This window comes from Ranitomeya variabilis, chromosome 6 (genome assembly GCF_051348905.1).
Source record: "Ranitomeya variabilis isolate aRanVar5 chromosome 6, aRanVar5.hap1, whole genome shotgun sequence".
NCBI lineage: Eukaryota > Metazoa > Chordata > Amphibia > Anura > Dendrobatidae > Ranitomeya > Ranitomeya variabilis.
The window spans coordinates 85,569,767-85,591,185 of NC_135237.1; the positions used below are offsets into that span (position 1 = coordinate 85,569,767).

The 21,419-nt window shown below is 41.5% G+C and overlaps 1 protein-coding gene across 4 annotated transcripts in view; it reads right to left on the reverse strand.

Moving 5' to 3' along the window:
* Positions 1-21,419, reverse strand: part of HDAC9 (histone deacetylase 9) — a 902,387-nt gene that overhangs the window by 13,122 nt on the left and 867,846 nt on the right. For all 4 annotated transcript variants that reach the window (XM_077268733.1, XM_077268735.1, XM_077268732.1 and 1 more), the window contains 2 exons: positions 19,358-19,572; positions 113-364 (listed from right to left, as the gene is read on the reverse strand). In XM_077268733.1, the coding sequence (XP_077124848.1) occupies positions 113-364; positions 19,358-19,572 (467 nt within the window). The remainder of the gene's footprint in view (positions 1-112; positions 365-19,357; positions 19,573-21,419) is intronic.

The window sequence follows — 21,419 nt, forward strand, 5'->3', positions numbered from 1 at the left end:
AAACATTTATCTGGACTGTGGTAGCTTGCATTAGATTGTTTTTTCTTAGCTAGTCCAAAACTCAAATTAGAAAAGTAATACCAAATCTTGGGTTACAATCTTTGCATGTTACCTGCTGTACAAAGGCTGATTTTGGATTAGATTCCGGATGTGTTTGAATGTCATCGTCACTGTCTGGTGGCTCTTCTTTCACCTTCACGGATGTTAGGTGGTCAGTTCTGAGATCAGTACTGCTGTGACTTTTTATGTTTCCAGTAGATGAAACCCTTTCTTCTTGCATTGTATAATCACTGTGATGTTCTTCTTCAGATTCCTCCAATTGGCTTCCTGGTTGGCGAAGTTGTTCAATGGATTTGGAAAGCATCTTTCAAAAAGAAAATAATTATTTATTTTTTATTTATTTTACTCACTTATATAGCGCCATTAATTCCACAGCGCTTTACAAACATTATTAACTTACATTAATATCTAAACAAAATCATAAAATCTTTAGCATAGTCAACATATAAGCATGTGTGATGACTTTGGCCACATAAGTGAAAATCTGATTAGGGACGTGGTTGTTTTTGACCATAGAGCGTTCAGTGTGGGAAACTATATGATTTGCCACATTGAACAGATATTATTTTGATTTTTTTATGGCATTTCACATGAACTTTGGAAGTTATAAAATAAATGGAAAGAGCCACAAATGCAAAGCCACCCCTACTCTGGAACCAGTTTGTGATGTGGTTGCTGTTTTCAACATGTGTGTCCCAGTTATGACAACTGTCATGCATCACAGCATGTAGTCATGCTATAAATACACAATGGCGAAACTACTTAAAAATGCATCTGTTATCAGGTAAGCCCTTCCCAATCTGAGGGCTGCATAAAATAGGGACAGAAACCCTGATTTAAGTGGTGTTTCAGTTACTGGACTTTTTGCTGTAGTTTTGACAAAATTATTATTATTTATTATTTATTTATATAGCACCATTGATTCCATGGTGCTGTACATGAGACGGGGTTACATCAAAATACAAATATCACTTACAGTAAACAAACTAACAATGGTGGATGACATCATCCAGATGCACTGTCTCAGACAGGAAGCGCCGAGTAGGAGGCAGGATACCGGGATGTGCTGTGAGAGGTGAGTGGTGCTGTGTGTCTGTCTGTACGCATGTGTGTATGTGGTGTGGTGTGGTGCTTTCTGTGTGAGAGAGTGGTGCGGTGGTGGTGGGGCTTTAGATGCGAGTAGTGTTAGCTGCAGCCTGTGGCTAATGCTGCCCGCTATTAAAGTGAAATGGTATTCACTCCTCTCCACACCCATGGGGATGTGTTGAAGCGTGAATATTCATTTATCTTTAGCATCGGGGACAGGCATGGCTTCCTGTCACCTGCTGCTGCTCCACTGTCACAGGGTGGGCCCCCTTGACTCAGGGGCCCCATAGCCACTGGCTGGGGGCCCTAGAGCAGTGAGGGCTTTAGGCAGCTGCTGGCCAGTATGCCAGCAGGTGTCAGTGCCAGAGCCCACCAAAGAATCCTGCGGTTCCCGGTGGGCCAGTATGACCCTGCACACGGGGAAGCAAAAACCCGGTGGCATATAATTTACTGCTAGTCCAGCTTCCTTTTTCTCTACTTACAGTCATATGAAAAAGTTTGGGCACCCCTATTAATCTTAAGCTTAATGTTTTATAAAAATTGTTTATGTTGCAACAGCTATTTCAGTTTCATATATCTAATAACTGTTGGACACAGTAATGTTTCTGCCTTGAAATGAGGTTTATTGTACTAGCAGAAAATGTGCAATCTGCATTCAAACAAAAGTTGACAGGTGCATAAGTATGGGCACCCTTATCATTTTCTTGTTTTAAATACTCCTACCTATGTTTACTGACTTACTAAAGCACTTTTTTTGGTTTTGTAACCTCATTGAGCTTTGAACTTCATAGCTAGGTGTATGCAATAATGATAAAAGCTACTTAAAGTGGCCACTTGCAAGTTGTTCTCCTGTTTGAATCTCCTCTGAAGAGTGGCATCATGGGCTCCTCAAAACAACTGTCAAATGATCTGAAAACAAAGATTATTCAACATAGTTGTTCAGGGGAAGGATACAAAAAGCTGTCTCAGAGATTTAACCTGTCAATTTCCACTGTGAGGAACATAGTAAGGAAATGGAAGAGCACAGGTACAGTTCTTGTTAAGGCCAGAAGTGGCAGGCCAAGAAAAACATCAGAAAGGCAGAGAAGAAGAATGGTGAGATCAGTCAAGGACAATCCTCAGACCATCTCCAGAGAGCTGCAGCATCAACTTGCTGCAGATGGTGTTACTGTGCATCGGTCAACTATACAACACTGTGTTTTTTTGCTGCCATGCATAACACCTTTTTGTATTACCAAACAACTCAATCTTCGTTTCATGAGTCCACAGGACCTTCTTCCAAAAAGAAATTGGCTTCTCCAAATGTGCTTTTGCATACCTCAGCCGACTCTGTTTGTGGCGTGCTTGCAGAAACGGCTTCTTTCGCATGACTCTCCCATACAGCTTCTCCTTGTGCAAAGTGCGTTGTATAGTTGACCGATGCACAGTGACACCATCTGCAGCAAGTTGATGCTGCAGCTCTCTGGAGGTGGTCTGAGGATTGTCCTTGACTGATCTCACCATTCTTCTTCTCTGCCTTTCTGATGTTTTTCTTTGCCTGCCACTTCTGGCCTTAACAAGAACTGTACCTGTGTTCTTCCATTTCCTTACTATGTTCCTCACAGTGGAAATTGACAGGTTAAATCTCTGAGACAGCTTTTTGTATCCTTCCCCTGAACAACTATGTTGAATAATATTTGTTTTCAGATCATTTGACAGTTGTTTTGAGGAGCCCATGATGCCACTCTTCAGAGGAGATTCAAACAGGAGAACAACTTGCAAGTGGCCACTTTAAGTAGCTTTTCTCATGATTGCATACACCTGGCTATGAAGTTCAAAGCTCAATGAGGTTACAAAACCAAAAAAAGTGCTTTAGTAAGTCAGTAAAAAGTAGGTAGGAGTATTTAAAACAAGAAAATGATAAGGGTGCCCATACTTATGCACCTGTCAACTTTTGTTTGAATGCAGATTGCACATTTTCTGTTAGTACAATAAACCTCATTTCAAGGCAGAAACATTACTGTGTCCAACAGTTATTAGATATATGAAACTGAAATAGCTGTTGCAAAAAAACCTATTTTTATAAAACATTAAGCTTAAGATTAATAGGGGTGCCCAAACTTTTTCATATGACTGTATATACAGCTCTATATATAAGAGACCACTGCAAAATGTTCAGTTTTTGTGATTTTTCCCTTTATAGGTATATTTTTGACTAAAATGTAAATTGTTCTTTTATTCTATAAACTTCTGACAACATGTATTCGAATTTCCAAGCAATAAACTATATTTTTTTTCTGAAAAGGAGAAATGGCCAAAATTAAAAAAAACCAGTGCTTTCAGACCTCAAATTATGCAAAGAAAACAAGTTAATGATCATTAAGAAGCAACAATACTAATGTTTTAACTCAGGAAGAGTTCAGAAATCAATATTTTCTGGAATAACCATGATTTTTAATCACAGCTTTCATGCATCTTGGCATGCTTTCCACTAGTCTTTCACACTGCTCCTGGCACAAAAATGTAAGCAGTTCTTCTTTGTTTGATGGCTTGTGACTATCCATCATCCTCTTGATTACATTCCAGAGGTTTTCAATGGGGTTCAGGTCTGGAGACTGGGCTGCCCATGACAGGGTTTTGATCTGGTGGTCTCTTGATTTTGCCAGAGCTGTAAATAAATCTGTCGTCACAACTTTACAAGCCAAATTGCTGAATGGCATCATACATCTGAGCCTCCACCAAATAGGAGGATCCGAATTATGAATAATTTGCTAAATACAGTAATTGTATAATAGAATTAACTTTTAAAGTGAACAACCAGCTTTGGAGCCTCATTAAAGATTATAATTGGGAACTGGAATTGCATAAACAGTAATTAAGAAATATAACATTATGATAAGGTATTCCACTTTAAATTGTGGGAGTAAATTATATAAGAGAAGTTCAATAATAATCTGGTGAGCGTTGGGAATATGAGATCTACGGTTTCTACAGGACAAGTCAGCAATATAAAGGCAGCAAGGTAAAAATGTTATGTACTTGATGTGGAGGCATCACCATATGGATAGCTTGTGTTTGTTTTTACATGGCTCATATACAGTATAGTTTGTTTATATAGAGCCCTGATTATGTCTCTCTAAAATCAAGGCTCTGGGATTGCAATTGCAAATGAAATACACCTAAGAACCTGCGCAATGTAAGTGTTCAGTGAACTGAGTAGTAAATGTTGAAGTAATGGCAGCCTCCTAAGTGCAGATAAAGAGTTAACACAAGAGTCTCTGGAACCTGTAACAAAAAAGACTTTTAATAGGAAACAGCTATGCCAAGGGTTATCTGCTCAATTCTCACATAGCAGGCTTTGAAGTCAGTACAGTGCAGAACAGACTGGACTTAAGTGTGGCTTGCGGATGGACTGTGTTTTTCTTTTGACATCTAAAAACCAGTGGATTGTAACGATGACGCCTCGTAAAAAAATAAAAAAGCTAAACCAAAACAATTATTCTTAAATTATACATGTACTGGGAGCAGTGGCATGCCTGATGCTCATTAGCCCCAATGAAAAATCTCCAACAGGGCCCCCAACTATCATATGTCTTTTATAATGTTAACCTTATCATAAGAGTAAGAACTAAAGGGATCTTCTGGGACCCCCTAGGGTTCCAAGACTAGGCTGTGACTGCAACCCCTGCAGCCCCAATAATTAATCTCTCGCACTGTGCATTATGCTACCGGTTGTTTTTGGTTGAGGTGTATTTAAAATTCAAACCCCTTTTAAAAATGGTATAAAACCAAGTAATAGGCATAATAATAGGAGACGCAAAGCTCACAGTGGAGCTGAAGTCTAGGATCTGAGGGTCGCTTTGCCACACAAGAGAATTACCTGCACTGTGATGTAAATGTTTATTATCACTGCACTTTGACATACAGAACCTGTAACATTGGCGGCATTCATTCTCCTGAAGTCAGATCAACCTCGAGTCTTCACAAATATTAGTGCCTGGTCCCATCATCCCCTGCCTAGACTACTGCAACCTGTTTCTCTGTAGCCACTCATCTCATTCCCTCATGCCTCTTCAATTCAACCTCAACCTTGTCACCTGTTTATATTACATCTTCTCTACCTACTCTTCAGCTTGTCCCCTGTTGTGAATTTGGATTCTGGGCTCCCCCGGTGGCCGCTTGTGGAATTGGACTTGTCATCCTCTTTCCTGTTTCACCTGTTTCCATCAGTAGTGGGTGTCGCTATTTAAGCTCATTTCTCTGGTGGTTTCTTGCCGGTCAACAATGTTATCTGATGCCTCTCAGTGCTTGTTCCTGCTTCTGACAACTACTAGATAAGTTGGACTTTTGTCCATGTTTCGTTTTGCCTATTTGTTCCAGTTCACAGCTGAAGTTTTGTTACTGTGTCTGGAAAGCTCTCGTTGATCAGGGATTGCTACTCTGGTGTTATGAGTTAATGCCAGAGTTTAAGGTAATCTCTGGATGGTGTTTTGTTAGTGTTTTTCTGCTGACCATGAAAGTATACTATCTGTCTTCTGCTATCTAGTAAGCGGACCTCAAATTTGCTAAAGACTATTTTCCTGCTGCGTTTGTTGTTTCATCTGAACTCACCGTCATTATATGTGGGGGGCTACTGTCTTCTTTGGAATATTTCTCTAGAGGTGAGCCAGGTCTTATATTTCCCTCTGCTAGCTATTTAGGTCTTAGGCCAGAGCTGGGCATCTAGCAATAAATAGGAAATGCTACCTGGCTATTTCTAGTTGCGCGGCAGGCTTAGTTCATGGTCAGTATAGTTCCGTCTTCCGAGAGCTTGTCCCTCTATAGGCTTGCTATGATCTCTGCCTGCAGAGATCATGACAGTTTGACCGGCCAATAAAGTGTTAAAGACCCAGGTTGAGAAAGGAGAGTTATAAGAAGTCTGCTGGAATTTTTTTTTTTTTTTTTTTTTTTTTTTTTCCTCCAGTTTGCCTTGCTGCAGTCTTTTTTCTCTCTCTCCTCCTAATCTCTGTATGGCTCTGTGTGCACCTGACAATAATGGATCTTCAGAGTGTAACTGCGGGTTTGAATAATCTCATCACGAAAGTACAAAATTTACAAGATTTTGTGGTACATGCTCCAGTATCTGAGCCGAGAATTCCTTTGCCGGAGTTCTTCACAGGGAATAGAGCTAGCTTCCAGAATTTCCGAAATAATTGTAAGCTTTATTTGTCCCTGAAGTCTCGTTCAGCTGGAGACCCTGCTCAGCAGGTTAGGATTGTGATTTCCTTGCTCAGGGGTGACCCTCAAGATTGGGCCTTCTCATTGCCAGCAGGGGATCCTGCGTTGCGCGATGTGGATGCGTTTTTTCTGGCCTTGGGCTTGCTTTATGAGGAACCTCATTTGGAACTTCAGGCAGAAAAAACTTTGATGGCACTATCTCAGGGGCAAGACGAAGCTGAGGTTTACTGCCAAAAATTCCGTAAATGGTCTGTGCTTACTCAGTGGAATGAGTGTGCCTTGGCGGCAACTTTCAGAGAAGGTCTCTCTGATGCCGTTAAGGATGTTATGGTGGGGTTCCCTGTGCCTGCAGGTCTGAATGAGTCCATGACAATGGCTATTCAGATTGATAGGCGTCTGCGGGAGCGCAAACCGGTGCACCATCTGGCGGTGTCTATGGAAAAGACGCCAGAAAGTATGCAGTGTGATAGAATTCTGTCCAGGAGCGAGCGACAGAATTTTAGACGGAAGAATGGATTGTGCTTCTATTGTGGGGATTCTACTCATGTTATATCAGCATGCTCTAGGCGTACAAAGAAGCTTGATAAGTCTGTTTCCATTGGCACCATTCAGTCTAAGTTTATTTTGTCTGTAACCCTGATTTGCTCTTTGTCATCCATTGCCACGGACGCCTATGTTGACTCTGGCGCCGCTCTGAGTCTTATGGATTGGTCCTTTGCCAATCGTTGTGGTTTTGATTTAGAGCCTTTGGAGACTCTTATTCCTCTGAAGGGGATTGACTCCACCCCATTGGCTAATAATAAACCACAATACTGGACACAAGTAACCATGCGTATCAATCCGGATCACCAGGAGATTATTCGTTTCCTGGTGCTGTATAATTTACATGACGATTTGGTACTGGGATTGCCATGGTTGCAGTCTCACAATCCAGTCTTGGACTGGAGAGCAATGTCTGTGTTGAGCTGGGGATGTAAGGGTATTCATGGGGACTTACCTTTGGTTTCTATTTCGTCGTCCATTCCCTCTGAAGTCCCTGAGTTCCTCTCTGATTATCAAGACGTCTTTGACGAACCCAAGCTTGGGTCGTTACCTCCGCACCGTGAGTGCGATTGTGCCATAGATTTGATACCGGGTTGCAAATATCCAAAGGGTCGTTTGTTTAATCTATCTGTGCCGGAACATGCTGCTATGCGGGAATATATAAAGGAGTCTTTGGAAAAGGGACATATTCGTCCATCTTCTTCTCCCTTGGGAGCTGGGTTTTTCTTTGTCTAAAAAAAGGACGGCTCTTTGAGACCATGTATTGATTATCGGCTTCTGAATAAGATCACTGTTAAGTACCAATACCCTTTGCCATTGCTTACTGATTTGTTTGCTCGTATAGAGGGTGCTAAGTGGTTCTCTAAAATTGATCTTCGTGGGGCGTATAATTTGGTGCGGATCAGGCAGGGGGATGAGTGGAAGACCGCATTTAATACGCCCGAGGGCCACTTTGAGTATTTGGTCATGCCTTTTGGTCTTTCTAATGCCCCTTCAGTTTTCCAGTCTTTTATGCATGATATTTTCCGCGATTTTCTGGATGAATTTATGATAATATATCTGGATGATATTCTGATTTTTTCTGATGACTGGGACTCTCATGTCCAGCAGGTCAGGAGAGTTTTTCAGGTTCTGCGGTCTAATTCTTTATGTGTGAAGGGGTCTAAGTGCGTTTTTGGGGTCCAGAAAATTTCCTTTTTGGGGTATATTTTTTCTCCCTCTTCCATTGAGATGGATCCCGTCAAGGTGCAAGCTATTTGTGACTGGACTCAGCCCTCCTCTCTTAAGGGTCTTCAGAGATTTTTGGGCTTTGCCAACTTTTACCGCCGATTTATTGCTGGTTTTTCGGATGTCGTTAAACCACTGACTGATTTGACCAGACATGGCGCTGATGTTGCTAATTGGTCCCCTCATGCTGTAGAGGCCTTTCAGGAGCTTAAGCACCGTTTTGCCTCTGCCCCTGTGTTACGTCAGCCTGATGTGAATCTGCCTTTTCAGGTTGAGGTTGACGCTTCGGAGATCGGAGCTGGGGCAGTGTTGTCGCAGAAAGGTTCCGACTGCTCCGTCATTAGGCCTTGTGCCTTCTTTTCTCGCAAATTTTCGCCCGCAGAGCGGAATTATGATGTTGGGAATAGGGAGCTTTTGGCCATGAAGTGGGCGTTTGAGGAGTGGCGCCATTGGCTAGAGGGGGCTAAGCATCAGGTGGTGGTATTGACTGACCACAAAAATTTGATTTATCTTGAGACTGCCAGGCGCCTGAATCCTAGACAGGCGCGCTGGTCATTATTTTTTTCTCGCTTTAATTTTGTGGTGTCATACCTACCGGGTTCTAAGAATGTTAAGGCAGATGCCCTTTCTAGGAGTTTTGACCCGGACTCTCCTGGTAATGCTGAACCCACAGGTATCCTTAGGGAGGGAGTAATTTTGTCGGCCGTTTCTCCTGATCTGCGGCGGTCCTTGCAAGAGTTTCAGGCGGATAGACCGGATCGTTGTCCGCCTGATAGACTGTTTGTTCCGGATGATTGGACCAGTAGAGTCATCTCTGAGGTACATTCTTCTGCATTGGCAGGTCATCCCGGAATTTTTGGTACCAGGGATTTGGTGGCAAGATCCTTCTGGTGGCCTTCCCTGTCACGAGATGTGCGAGTCTTTGTGCAGTCATGTGACATTTGTGCTCGGGCCAAGTCTTGTAGTTCTCGGGCTAGCGGACTGTTGTTGCCCTTGCCTATTCCTAAGAGGCCTTGGACACACATCTCGATGGATTTTATTTCAGATCTGCCTGTTTCCCAGAAGATGTCTGTCATCTGGGTGGTCTGTGACCGTTTCTCTAAAATGGTCCATTTGGTTCCTCTGCCCAAGTTGCCTTCTTCTTCTGAGTTGGTTCCTCTGTTTTTTCAGAATGTTGTCCGATTGCACGGTATTCCTGAGAATATTGTTTCTGACAGAGGTACCCAATTTGTGTCTAGATTTTGGCGGGCATTCTGTGCTAGGATGGGCATAGATTTGTCTTTTTCATCTGCTTTTCACCCTCAGACTAATGGCCAGACCGAGCGGACTAATCAGACCCTGGAGACATATCTGAGGTGTTTTGTCTCTGCTGACCAGGATGATTGGGTTGCTTTTTTGCCATTGGCAGAGTTCGCCCTCAATAATCGGGCCAGCTCTTCCACCTTGGTGTCCCCGTTTTTCTGTAATTCGGGGTTTCACCCTCGATTTTCCTCCGGTCAGGTGGAATCCTCGGATTGTCCTGGAGTGGATGCGGTGGTGGAGAGATTGCATCACATCTGGGGGCAGGTTATGGACAATTTGAAGTTGTCCCAGGAGAAGACTCAGCGTTTTGCCAACCGTCATCGTCGTGTTGGTTCTCGGCTTTGTGTTGGAGATTTGGTGTGGTTGTCTTCTCGTTTTGTCCCTATGAGGGTCTCTTCTCCTAAGTTTAAACCTCGGTTCATCGGCCCTTATAGAATATTGGAGATTCTTAATCCTGTTTCTTTCCGTTTGGACCTCCCTGCGTCCTTTTCCATTCATAACGTTTTTCATCGGTCGTTATTGCGCAGGTATGAGGTACCTGTTGTACCTTCAGTTGAGCCTCCTGCTCCGGTGTTGGTGGAGGGTGAGTTGGAGTACGTTGTGGAGAAAATTTTGGACTCTCGTGTTTCCAGACGGAGACTCCAGTATCTGGTCAATTGGAAGGGTTACGGCCAGGAGGATAATTCTTGGGTCAATGCATCTGATGTTCATGCTTCTGATCTTGTTCGTGCCTTCCATAGGGCTCATCCTGGTCGCCCTGGTGGATCTGGTGAGGGTTCGGTGCCCCCTCCTTGAGGGGGGGGTACTGTTGTGAATTTGGATTCTGGGCTCCCCCGGTGGCCGCTTGTGGAATTGGACTTGTCATCCTCTTTCCTGTTTCACCTGTTTCCATCAGTAGTGGGTGTCGCTATTTAAGCTCATTTCTCTGGTGGTTTCTTGCCGGTCAACAATGTTATCTGATGCCTCTCAGTGCTTGTTCCTGCTTCTGACAACTACTAGATAAGTTGGACTTTTGTCCATGTTTCGTTTTGCCTATTTGTTCCAGTTCACAGCTGAAGTTTTGTTACTGTGTCTGGAAAGCTCTCGTTGATCAGGGATTGCTACTCTGGTGTTATGAGTTAATGCCAGAGTTTAAGGTAATCTCTGGATGGTGTTTTGTTAGTGTTTTTCTGCTGACCATGAAAGTATACTATCTGTCTTCTGCTATCTAGTAAGCGGACCTCAAATTTGCTAAAGACTATTTTCCTGCTGCGTTTGTTGTTTCATCTGAACTCACCGTCATTATATGTGGGGGGCTACTGTCTTCTTTGGAATATTTCTCTAGAGGTGAGCCAGGTCTTATATTTCCCTCTGCTAGCTATTTAGGTCTTAGGCCAGAGCTGGGCATCTAGCAATAAATAGGAAATGCTACCTGGCTATTTCTAGTTGCGCGGCAGGCTTAGTTCATGGTCAGTATAGTTCCGTCTTCCGAGAGCTTGTCCCTCTATAGGCTTGCTATGATCTCTGCCTGCAGAGATCATGACAGTCCCCCTACCAATCCCTTCATTGGCAACCCATTGTCGAATTATTCCAATCAGTTGCCACTGATTGGCTGCAGCTTTAACTATTTTGTCAGAGAGGACATTCGCACTGGTGCAATATTGATAATTTTGATGAGCTGATGGCTGATCAGTAGCCACTGATGGGCTGCAGTGGTCACATGACACAACAATGTCCTGCCACCTGCTGAGTAGAGCAGCACCAGCATTGCTAGAACACGCCGGAACGGGAGGTGAGTATACATTGTTTTTATTTTTATTCGAGGCCTGAATCGATTAAGAAGGATTTTTTTTCCAGTAGTGGACAGCCACTTTAACCCTGTGTTGTCTTAACACTTATAATTATCAAGGTTCTGTAATATAACAATTTAAGATTTTTAGGTGCTTGCAGAGGTTGCAGGTGTATTTGAGCACTAGTGCTTGAGGTGGCCTTATGGATCCTCTCTCTAGCAATAGTGAGTATCTGTACTAAATAGTGAATTTAAGACATTGAAATTTGAAATGATACCTCTGTTCCAAGATGATATTTTAAGTCATAACTGATTTTTAAGTAATTTGTAGGAATTTCTGCCTCATATTAGACTGTAATGTGGACTATACTGGGTTATCTTACTGTTACCTTACTGTTCGAGGCGCAGCATGGGAAAAGGCAACTGGGGACATGGGTGCCAAATTCTATGAGGGTACAAATTTTAGCTGTAGAGCAAGATGAATAAAGCAGCTCAGAGCTCCGTGGACATCTTTGTAGTGTTGTAAGGAGGTAAAACACAAGAAGAGTCTGGGGCGGTTACCTTCTCGGCTCTGTGCCTGGAACCGTGTTGTAGGTTTCGCATGTAGAGCACAGCAGTCAAGACAAGTTTGTCATCACCTATCACCTATTGCACTCTGCATAGGCTCAGACAGGGAGGACAAAGCTCTGAGTTTGATGTACAAAGCTTTGTCTTGGTTGCTGCCTATGAACAGCAAAACAGCCAATGAAAAACTCATCTCAACTGACAAAGACCATCCTCTTTTCTCACTTGCAATTTTGTGATAGGAAAGACAGAGACCTGCTTGGAAAACCATTAAAAATTGAAATAAATGTCCCCTATCAATCCTCCCCCCAACTAACATTATAATAGGCTCAAGAGGGTATCCAACTTTCAATTCTAAAAGATTGTAGTCCTAAGTCATACTTCAAGACTCGTTAAAGGGTTGATTGTGACTTGTAGGATCGCTACTTCCAACAGGTGGCACTATAGAGTTCAAGTCCTCTTTTTCTCTGAAGAGGCAATTTGCATATTAAATTTCCCAGAGGAGCATTGTACGGCAAATAAGCCTCCTTACCTTGACTAGCCAGAGCTGGTATATCACTCTCCATAAGGAGAAACCTTACCCCTTAGACCTCAGTCCAGAGCCTCTCACCTAGCCAAATCAGTTCTCATTGCTCACACTGATGAGGGCTAACAGCCCGAAACACCGTGTCTGTGAATTGAGATACTGATTTGGCTCTTATCCTAAGTCATATTGCACGACTTGTTAAAGGGTTGAATGTCACTTGTAGGATCGCTACTTCCAACAGGTGGCGCTATAGAGTTCAAGTCCTCTTTTTCTCTGAAGAGGCAATTTTCATAAAGGATTGTAAACTTCTAAAACAAGAAAAAACCATGGTTCTGATTTCTGTATATTGGCTGCAGTGGAAATGTCATGACCACAGCTCACATCACCATCATAGCTGATGACTGAGCGGAGTGGTTCATGTTGTATACATCAGCAGGGCCACTGAGCTCACTGTTTAGCTGCAGTGGTGATCTGAGCTATTGTCATGATGTCACCACTGCTGTCAATACACAAAAACTGGATCGGTGGCAGAGAGAACTGGGAACAAAGAGGGTGAGACCTATCTGTGTGTGTTATTTTTCAAGCGTGCAATAGTTTATTGCTTTACAAGTTTGCAATGATTTGTACAAATTGTCTCTTCAGAGAGGAAGAGAACTAGAACTCTAGTGCCACCTATTGGAAGTAGCAATCCTACAAGTCAATGTTGACCCTTTAACGAGCCTTGTCACATGACTTAGGATAATAGCCAAACCAGAATCTCAATTTGCAGACACTGTGTTTAGGGGTACTGCCCCTCATCAGTGCAAAGTGTGAAACATGGTTTGACTGTGTGAGAGGAGTCCGACCGATATCCAAGAAGTATCGTTTCTCTTTACGGAGATTGAGAATAAATTGTACAAAACTTTTATGAAAGTGGAAAACTTAAGTTTTTACATACTTTTTCTCACCCTAACTAGGGTTAGGGCTAGGGTTAGGGTAAGTTTTTGGACTAGATTTAGGACTAGTGTTAGGGATACTTCTAAAATTAAGGATAGAGTTAGGTTTTGGACCAGGGTAATCAAATAGTACAATAGTATAGTACAAATAGTAATAGTACAAATACATTAAAACCAAAAACAGTAAAATGTAGTAAAAACACCTATTAAAAAATAAATATCTATAATAATATTATTATTCTTTTTTTAACCCCTTGCTGACCTCGGACGGGATAGTACGTCCGAGGTCAGAACCCCCGCTTTGATGCAGGGCTCCGGCGGTGAGCCCGCATCAAAGCCGGGACATGTCAGCTGTTTTGAACAGCTGACATGTGCCCGCAATAGCGGCGGGTGAAATCGCGATTCACCCGCCGCTATTAACTAGTTAAATGCCGCTGTCAAACGCAGACAGCGGCATTTAACCGGCGCTTCCGGCCGGGCAGCCGGAAATGAGCGCATTGCTGACCCCCATCACATGATCCTTGAGACCTCTATGGTTACTGATCGCCGGTAGCTGTGAGCGCCACCCTGTGGTTGGCGCTCACAGCACACCTGCATTTCTGCTGCATAGCAGTGATCTGATGATCGCTGCTATGTAGCTGAGCCGATCGCATTGTGCCAGCCTCTAGCCTCCTATGGAGGCTATTGAGGCATGGCAAAGTAAAAAAAAAGTTAAAAAAAATTTGAAAAAAAAATATAAAAGTTTAAATCACCCCATTCAAAATAAATCAATAAAAAAAAATCAAACCTACACATATTTGGTATCGCTGCGTTCAGAATCATCTGCTCTATCAATAAAAAAAAGCATTAACCTGATCGCTAAACAGCGTAGCGATGAAAAAATTTGAAATGCCGGAATTACGTTTTTTTGGTCGCCATGACATTGCATTAAAATGCAATAACGGGCGATCAAAAGAATGTATCTACACCAAAATGGTATCATTAAAAATATCAGCTCGGCACACAAAAAATAAGCCCTCAGCCGACCCCAGATCATTAAAAATGGAGACGTTATGAGTATCGGAAAATGGCACAATTTTTTTTTTTTTAGCAAAGTTTGGAATTTTTTTTCACCACTTAGATAAAAAATAACCTAGTCATGTTAGGTGTCTATGAACTCGTACTGACCTGGAGAATCATAATGGCAGGTCATTTTTAGCATTTAGTTAACCTAGCAAAAAAGCCAAACAAAAAACAAGTGTGGGATTGCACTTTTTTTGCAATTTCACCGCACTTGGAATTTTTTTCCCGTTTTCTAGTACACGACATGGTAAAACCAATGATGTCGTTCAAAGGTACAACTCGTCCCACAAAAAATAAGCCCTCACATCGCCATATTGACGGAAAAATAAAAAAGTTATGGCTCTGGGAAGGAGGGGAGCAAAAAACAAACACGGAAAAACGGAAAATCCCAAGGTCATGAATGGGTTAAAATATTATGTTTGATTTCAGAAAAATAAAAAAAAATAACTACAGGCTGAAATGGTAAACTATAAATACATCAGTATTATTATTTTGTTAAAATACAGGCAAGCTTTTTTGGCAATAAGGGGTAATATTAGAAGGGACTCGGGGAGCACGAATGGTCTACAGGTTAGGGGGTGCAATATACTCATTTTGCCTCAGGCTCTGATAACCAACAGTAATCTAATTGTTTTACTAGACTTTTATTTAATAGTTTATCTCTATTTTATTTTTTTAGTCTCCTTTATACTTTTTAATTAATAAAAACTTTACATTATAAACCCTTTCTTTGCTCAATCCATAAAAAAAAAAATATTCAAATGTCCAGCTTTGCTACTCAAAGAGCTAAAATTAGGACTTTATAAGGGGTGTAAGAAAACAATGAGGGTACTGATCCTAGAAAGCATAATACACCCATAGCCAATTTCTTTGACCTTTCTCCAATTGTGGTGCCCCGTTCATAGCTCCCACAACAGCTATATTGTCTGCCTCCAGGATCCTCACTTCTTTAATCTCTGTTCAATTCAGCACGATATCCATAAGTAAAATAATAAAAGAAGAGAAAACTACAGCTCTGATATAACAGAGCAAACACAATTTGTGTGATCGCTACGCTACAAGGAAAAGGCAGCAGCCTCTCTGCATACAAATGAATTCAATCAGACAGGAATCTGCCTTCCAAATAGAAGGGCGCAGTTCAGATTTCCGAACATTAATATTTAAAAGAGTCAGGCAAACTATTTCCACCCACACTCAGATGAAATGTCACAATTTGCATTGCAGGCACAGATTTCAAGGTGTTTTACATAGAGTGGATCCCATAGGTAAAATATCCACTATGACTATGTATATCCATACTGTCAAGATCAAGAGTGACACATCTGATTTCGGATTACAAACTAAAGATAATTATCAAAAAGATTATTTTAAAAAATATTTCAACAGTTCTCAGGACGTCTAATGTGCTCATTTCACTTTGGATTGTCAAAATTCTTCTATTCCTATTTATTTGCATGCTCCTGTTCTGTGCAATCTAAAAAACCTTAGCATATTAAATATATTCAGAAAACATAAAAGATCACATTTCCTGAACATCTCCGCAGTCTGGGGGAAACAATATAAGGCGAAGATTTCATTATAGATGCAAAGCCATGCAGGTTTATCAGGCTCCCTCTAGTGGTGAGAACACGTTTAGCTCCTGGGAAGTTTTTCTTCCTCACTTTAGTAACATACGTTAGGATTAAAAGGCGTTTCCCATTTAGACATTTAGAATTGTGCTTAATTCTGAAGGAATGCTCCCACCCGATTTTTAACAATGTGGAATTTCCGCAGAAGTAAAATTTGTGGCAGAATATACCGTTATGATCTCGTATTGGAAATTATTTAGATTTCCCACTTATTTCATCTCATAGCTTGGAAAAAGGATTTCAAATGTACAGAACTAGTCAATTTATGCTGTGGATTTTATTTGTGCAACATTGGAACGAGATTTCAAGAGATCTCATTCAAATGCAGGTACCAAGAAAATCTGCAGCAGATTATATGCTGCGTATTTGTCCAGTGGGATCGTGCCTTTAAAGTTTATCCCATGATTAAACTACATTTTAATCGATAGATCTTGGAAAAATAATATGTTCCACATCTGGATGTGTTGCAAAAAATTGTTCCTGTGCTGAGATAATCTGTAAACTAAGACCACCAATCAAAGAAATATTGTATTAAGCAGGGTTTGACTATTTAGTTAAAAAATAACTTTTAATGTATTATATTAAAAAAGTGCTCAAAAAATAACAAATCACAAAAAGTCACATTCCAATGAATGTTAAACTATACAGAAAGATCCAAGGGATCAAATGGGGGAGGCCCAAGGAGGGTAAATTTACTTTCACGATCAATTGGGTATGCCACCGGAGAAAGGCAACTGAGCATCAAATGACTCATGGCAAATACTATAAATATGTTGGGATATGATTAGTATATCGTATAAGTATATCAAAAAATAATAAAATATGAGGCTGTAAAGGATTTACTTAGAAAAAAAAGAAAAACTAATAGCATTTTTATGGTAGTTTTGGGCTGCTTTGCATGTAGGACCCCTGTGTAGCTGTATAGGTTGCACAAATGGTTGGGAAAGGCTGCCACAAGCGCTGGGTCCTCATGATGGGTCTTGGTTGTGCTAGTAATAATTAATGCCACTGTGAAGCCCCATTTTGCCATTTATTATGGAACACCCTCTGCTCTAGTGATGCCATTGATATAAATGTTGTGTCTTTTGAACACTTGCAGTGAATATTCATTTCTCTGTATTAACGGGCACAGTAGTCGCAACAGCCACCACTTCACTTGCATAGGGTTGGTGGGCAGTGAATATTCATTCCCTTAAGTAGAGGGCACACGTGATGGCTGCAAGAAGCTGGCGGCTGACACTGTGCGCACTACTACATAGCAATGAATACTCACTGCTCTTCACGCACAGTGTGGCAAGCAGTGAGTTTTCCAGCAGCCGTTCTCTGTTAGCAAGTAGTGTATAACGTCACTGCGCTGTGCTGACTACAAGCATTAATCAGCTACTGGCACCTGAACAAGATGCTATGAGGGAGCGCAAGGGCAGTAAGTAGGAGGGTTCATTTGTTTACAGTTTTTATGATGGGGGCCATGCATACATTGATAGGGATGAGGAGCCATGCACTCAAGGATAGAGATGGAACCATGCATACACGGATAGGGATGAGGTGGCCATGCATGCCATGATAGGGTGGGGAGGCCAAGCATACAAGGATAGGGATGAAGAGGCCATGCATAGCAGGAAAGGAATGAGGAGCCATACATACCAGGATAGGGATGAGGGTACTTTGCATATCCATCTTATACTCGAGTCAATAAGTTTTTCCATTTTTTTGTGGAAAAATTAGGTGCCTTGGCCTATACTAGAGTATATACAGTATACAATAGCAACAGCAATACAGTTAGGTCCATATATATTTGGACAGAGACAACATTTTTCTAATTTTGGTTATAGACTTTACCACAATGAATTTTAAACAAAACAATTCAGATGCAGTTGAAGTTCAGACTTTCAGCTTTCATTTGAGGGTATCCACATTAAAATTGGATGAAGGGTTTAGGAGTTTCAGCTCCTTTACATGTGCCACCCTGTTTTTAAAGGGACCAAAAGTAATTGGACAATTGACTCCAAGGCTCTTTCATGGACAGGTGTGGGCAATCCCTTTGTTATGTCATTCTCAATTAAGCAGATAAAAGGCCTGGAGTTGATTTGAAGTGTGGTGCTTGCATTTGGAAGATTTTGCTGTGAAGTAAACATGCGGTCAAAGGAGCTCTCCGTGCAGGTGAAACAAGCCATCGTTAAGCTGCGAAAACAGAAAAAACCCATCCGAGAAATTGCTACAATATAAGGAGTGGCAAAATCTACAGTTTGGTACATCCTGAGAAAGAAACAAAGCACTGGTGAACTCATCAATGCAAACAGACCTGGGAGCACAAGGAAGACAACAGTGGGGGATGATCGCAGAATAAGAGAATGAAGAGAAACCCCTTTACAACAGCCAACCAAGTGAACAACACTCTCCTGGAGGTCGGCGTATCAATATCCAAATCTACCATAAAGAGAAGACTACATGAAAATAAATGCAGAGGGTTCACTCCATGGTGCAAGCCACTCATAAGCATCAATAATAAAAAGGCTAGACTGGACTTTGCTACAAAACATCTAAACAAGCCAGCACAGTTCTGGAAGAACATTCTTTGGACAGATGTAACCAAGATCAACCTCTACCAGAATGTTGGAAAGAGAAAAGTATGTTGAAGGCGTGGTACAGCTCATGATCCAAAGCATACCACATCATATGTAAAACACGGCGGAGGCAGTGTGATGGCTTGGGCATGCATGGCTGCCAGTGGCACTGGGTCACTAGTGTTTATTGATGATGTGACACAGGACAGAAGCAGCCAAATTAATTCTGAGGTATTCAGAGACATACTGTATGCTCAGATCAGGCCAAATGCAGCCAAACTGATTGGTCGTCGTTTCATACTACAGATGGACAATGACCCAAAACAAAAAGCCAAAGCAACCCAGGAGGTTATTAAAGCAATGAAGTGGAATATTCTCGAATGGCCAAGTCAGTCGCCTGATCTCAACCCAATTGAGCATGCATTTCACTTGTTAAAGACTAAACTTCAGACAGAAAGGCCCACAAACAAACAGCAACTGAAAACCACCGCAGTGAAGGCCTGGCAGAGCATCAAAAAGGAGGAAACACAGCATCTGGTGATGTCCATGAGTTCAAGACTTCAGGCAGTCATTGCCAACAAAGGGTTTTCAACCAAGTACTGAAAATGAACATTTTATTTAAAATTATTGAATCTGTCCAATTACTTTTGGTCCCTTTAAAAACAGGGTGGCACATGTTAAGGAGCTGAAACTCCTAAACCCTTCATCCAATTTTAATGTGGATTCCCTCAAATGAAAGCTGAAAATCTGAACTTCAACTGCATCTGAATTGTTTTGTTTAAAATTCATCGTGGTAATGTCTATAACCAAAATTAGAAAAATGTTGTCTCTGTCCAACTATATATGGACCTAACTGTATATCAGTACACAAGTCTTTTCATATATTAATTGCTCACCTTGTTCATCTGAATCTGATGCTGATACTTTTTCTGCTTCTCCAGGAATTGCTGATGCTGCTGCTGAATGACAAGCTGCGCCAGGGTATTCTGAGGAAGAGGAGCAGACTGCGTCCTGTGCAGGGGTCTGTGGCGAGGAAGTTTGTGAACCACCCTCCCAACCGGTGAAACTCTATCTTTTGATGCGAGAGGGGCCTGAAGAATCTGAGCTCCACCTGAGGAGTCGGAGAGAAAGAGAATTATTCTTAGTTACCAATGTGACGAATTGTAACTGTACAGAAGAAATAATATTACACAAGCGTCCATCAGCATCAGTTGCTCACATTGAGAAGATCATGCCGTTTATTGCAGAATGAAACTGAGCAAGGGACAGCTTATCATATAATACTGTAAACCTTGCTTCACATGGGGGTCCACCCTTGTATTACCATGTTTGCACGGGGAAAAGATGACAGTGGGCTGGCGAGCCCCTGTGTACCATGAAATAGAGCAAGTATTAACATGCTGCTGGGCTTCTGAGTCCTTATGCTTCTTTACCTTTACAGGTGGGTTTTATAGTTTTCTGTCACCCTTCGATAATCTAGAATACTTGATAACGTATATGTAATATAACCTGTCATTTGAAGAAATGTCATTGTACCATTAAGGTAATGTTCAGAAAAAGCGAATCCGCCAGTATTATGTACAATACACGTGAATGGGGTATTCAAAAACACATGAACACGTAGCTCAAAAATCTGAATGGATTTTCCCTGCAATGCAAACATGAAAATCAGTGGCAAAATCCATATTCAATACATGTAGATTTTGTCATAGATTTCTGATATATCTACACAGCGTCTGACCGTAATCATAGGTTTTTCTGTTACCTGAATGTTTTAATGAAGTACTTGTCGCTATGGTTTGTTTCCTTGTTAATGGTGCAAGTTAGTATTGCTGACACTTCCAATTAAAGGAGCATTTCCAATTTTAACTATCTTGTACCATACCAATGAGAACTTCAGAAAATGTCCTTGAACCTAGTCCCCTCAGGAATTGCTAGAGGTAAATCTGGCCAAACATGTCAAACTGTTGCCTAATAGATCTCTGATGACTTCTCTATACAAAGGAATGAATTACTTGGCTGAGAGTATTCTGTGTGCGGAGAACCGAATAAAGTTGGCCATAAAGATGAGATGGGTTTCTGTTGAAAGATGCTTCAGCTGGTCGTTTGGCCGTCAACCATCTCACCTTGGCTTTTCCATACACAGTAGCATTCGCTCGGCTCAGCGCTTCTGTGTTGTCTATGAGAGAGCCACCACAAGAAAATTCTGGTGGTTGCTTATCTCTAGGAGAACAAATAGATCAGCAGTCCAAAATAAGACATGACGGATCGCTGACTCTCCAAACAAAAAAATTGAATGGGTCACCTATACACATTAGACAGTTCGCTGAGCCTGTCAGTATCAGTGGGTTCAGACCTCATTAATCTAATGTGAATGGGTGGTGGTGGGCTTAAGTCGCTGCTGGAATAATCTGCCCACAGAACTAAAGAATTAGGCGACTTAATTCTAACTGCCCAATCCTTATTTTCTCCAACATAATCTTTTAGGATAGTATAAAAAAAGAAAATTGACTATTCATAGTGGTGATGCCACGAATAAGGGAACTGGGATCATGAGGGTACAGGAACAAACATTATATATTGTGCATACAATGCATCTCGGCTGCGTAGCATGATAAAAGCATGATAAAAGTTCATTTTATGCAGCTGAAATGCGTTGTATGTGCAATAAATAATGTTTGTTCCTGTACCTTCATGACTCAATATCCTACTTCATGGCATAGTGCACTTTCTTTCACGATACTAGGCCTAGATTGGGGGTCAAGTTGGACGATTCCCTCAGATCGACTATAGTGGCTTGAAGCCTCTTGAAATTTCACCGTCTATCGTGGTGTTGTGCCCAGTCATAGAGCAAGACAGTAATGTGGGAGTAACACCTCATCGTTTTACATGTTTTTCGTACCGCTCTTCTATTCTTCACTTACATAGCTCCCTCCGTCTCCTTCAGCTCACACATAT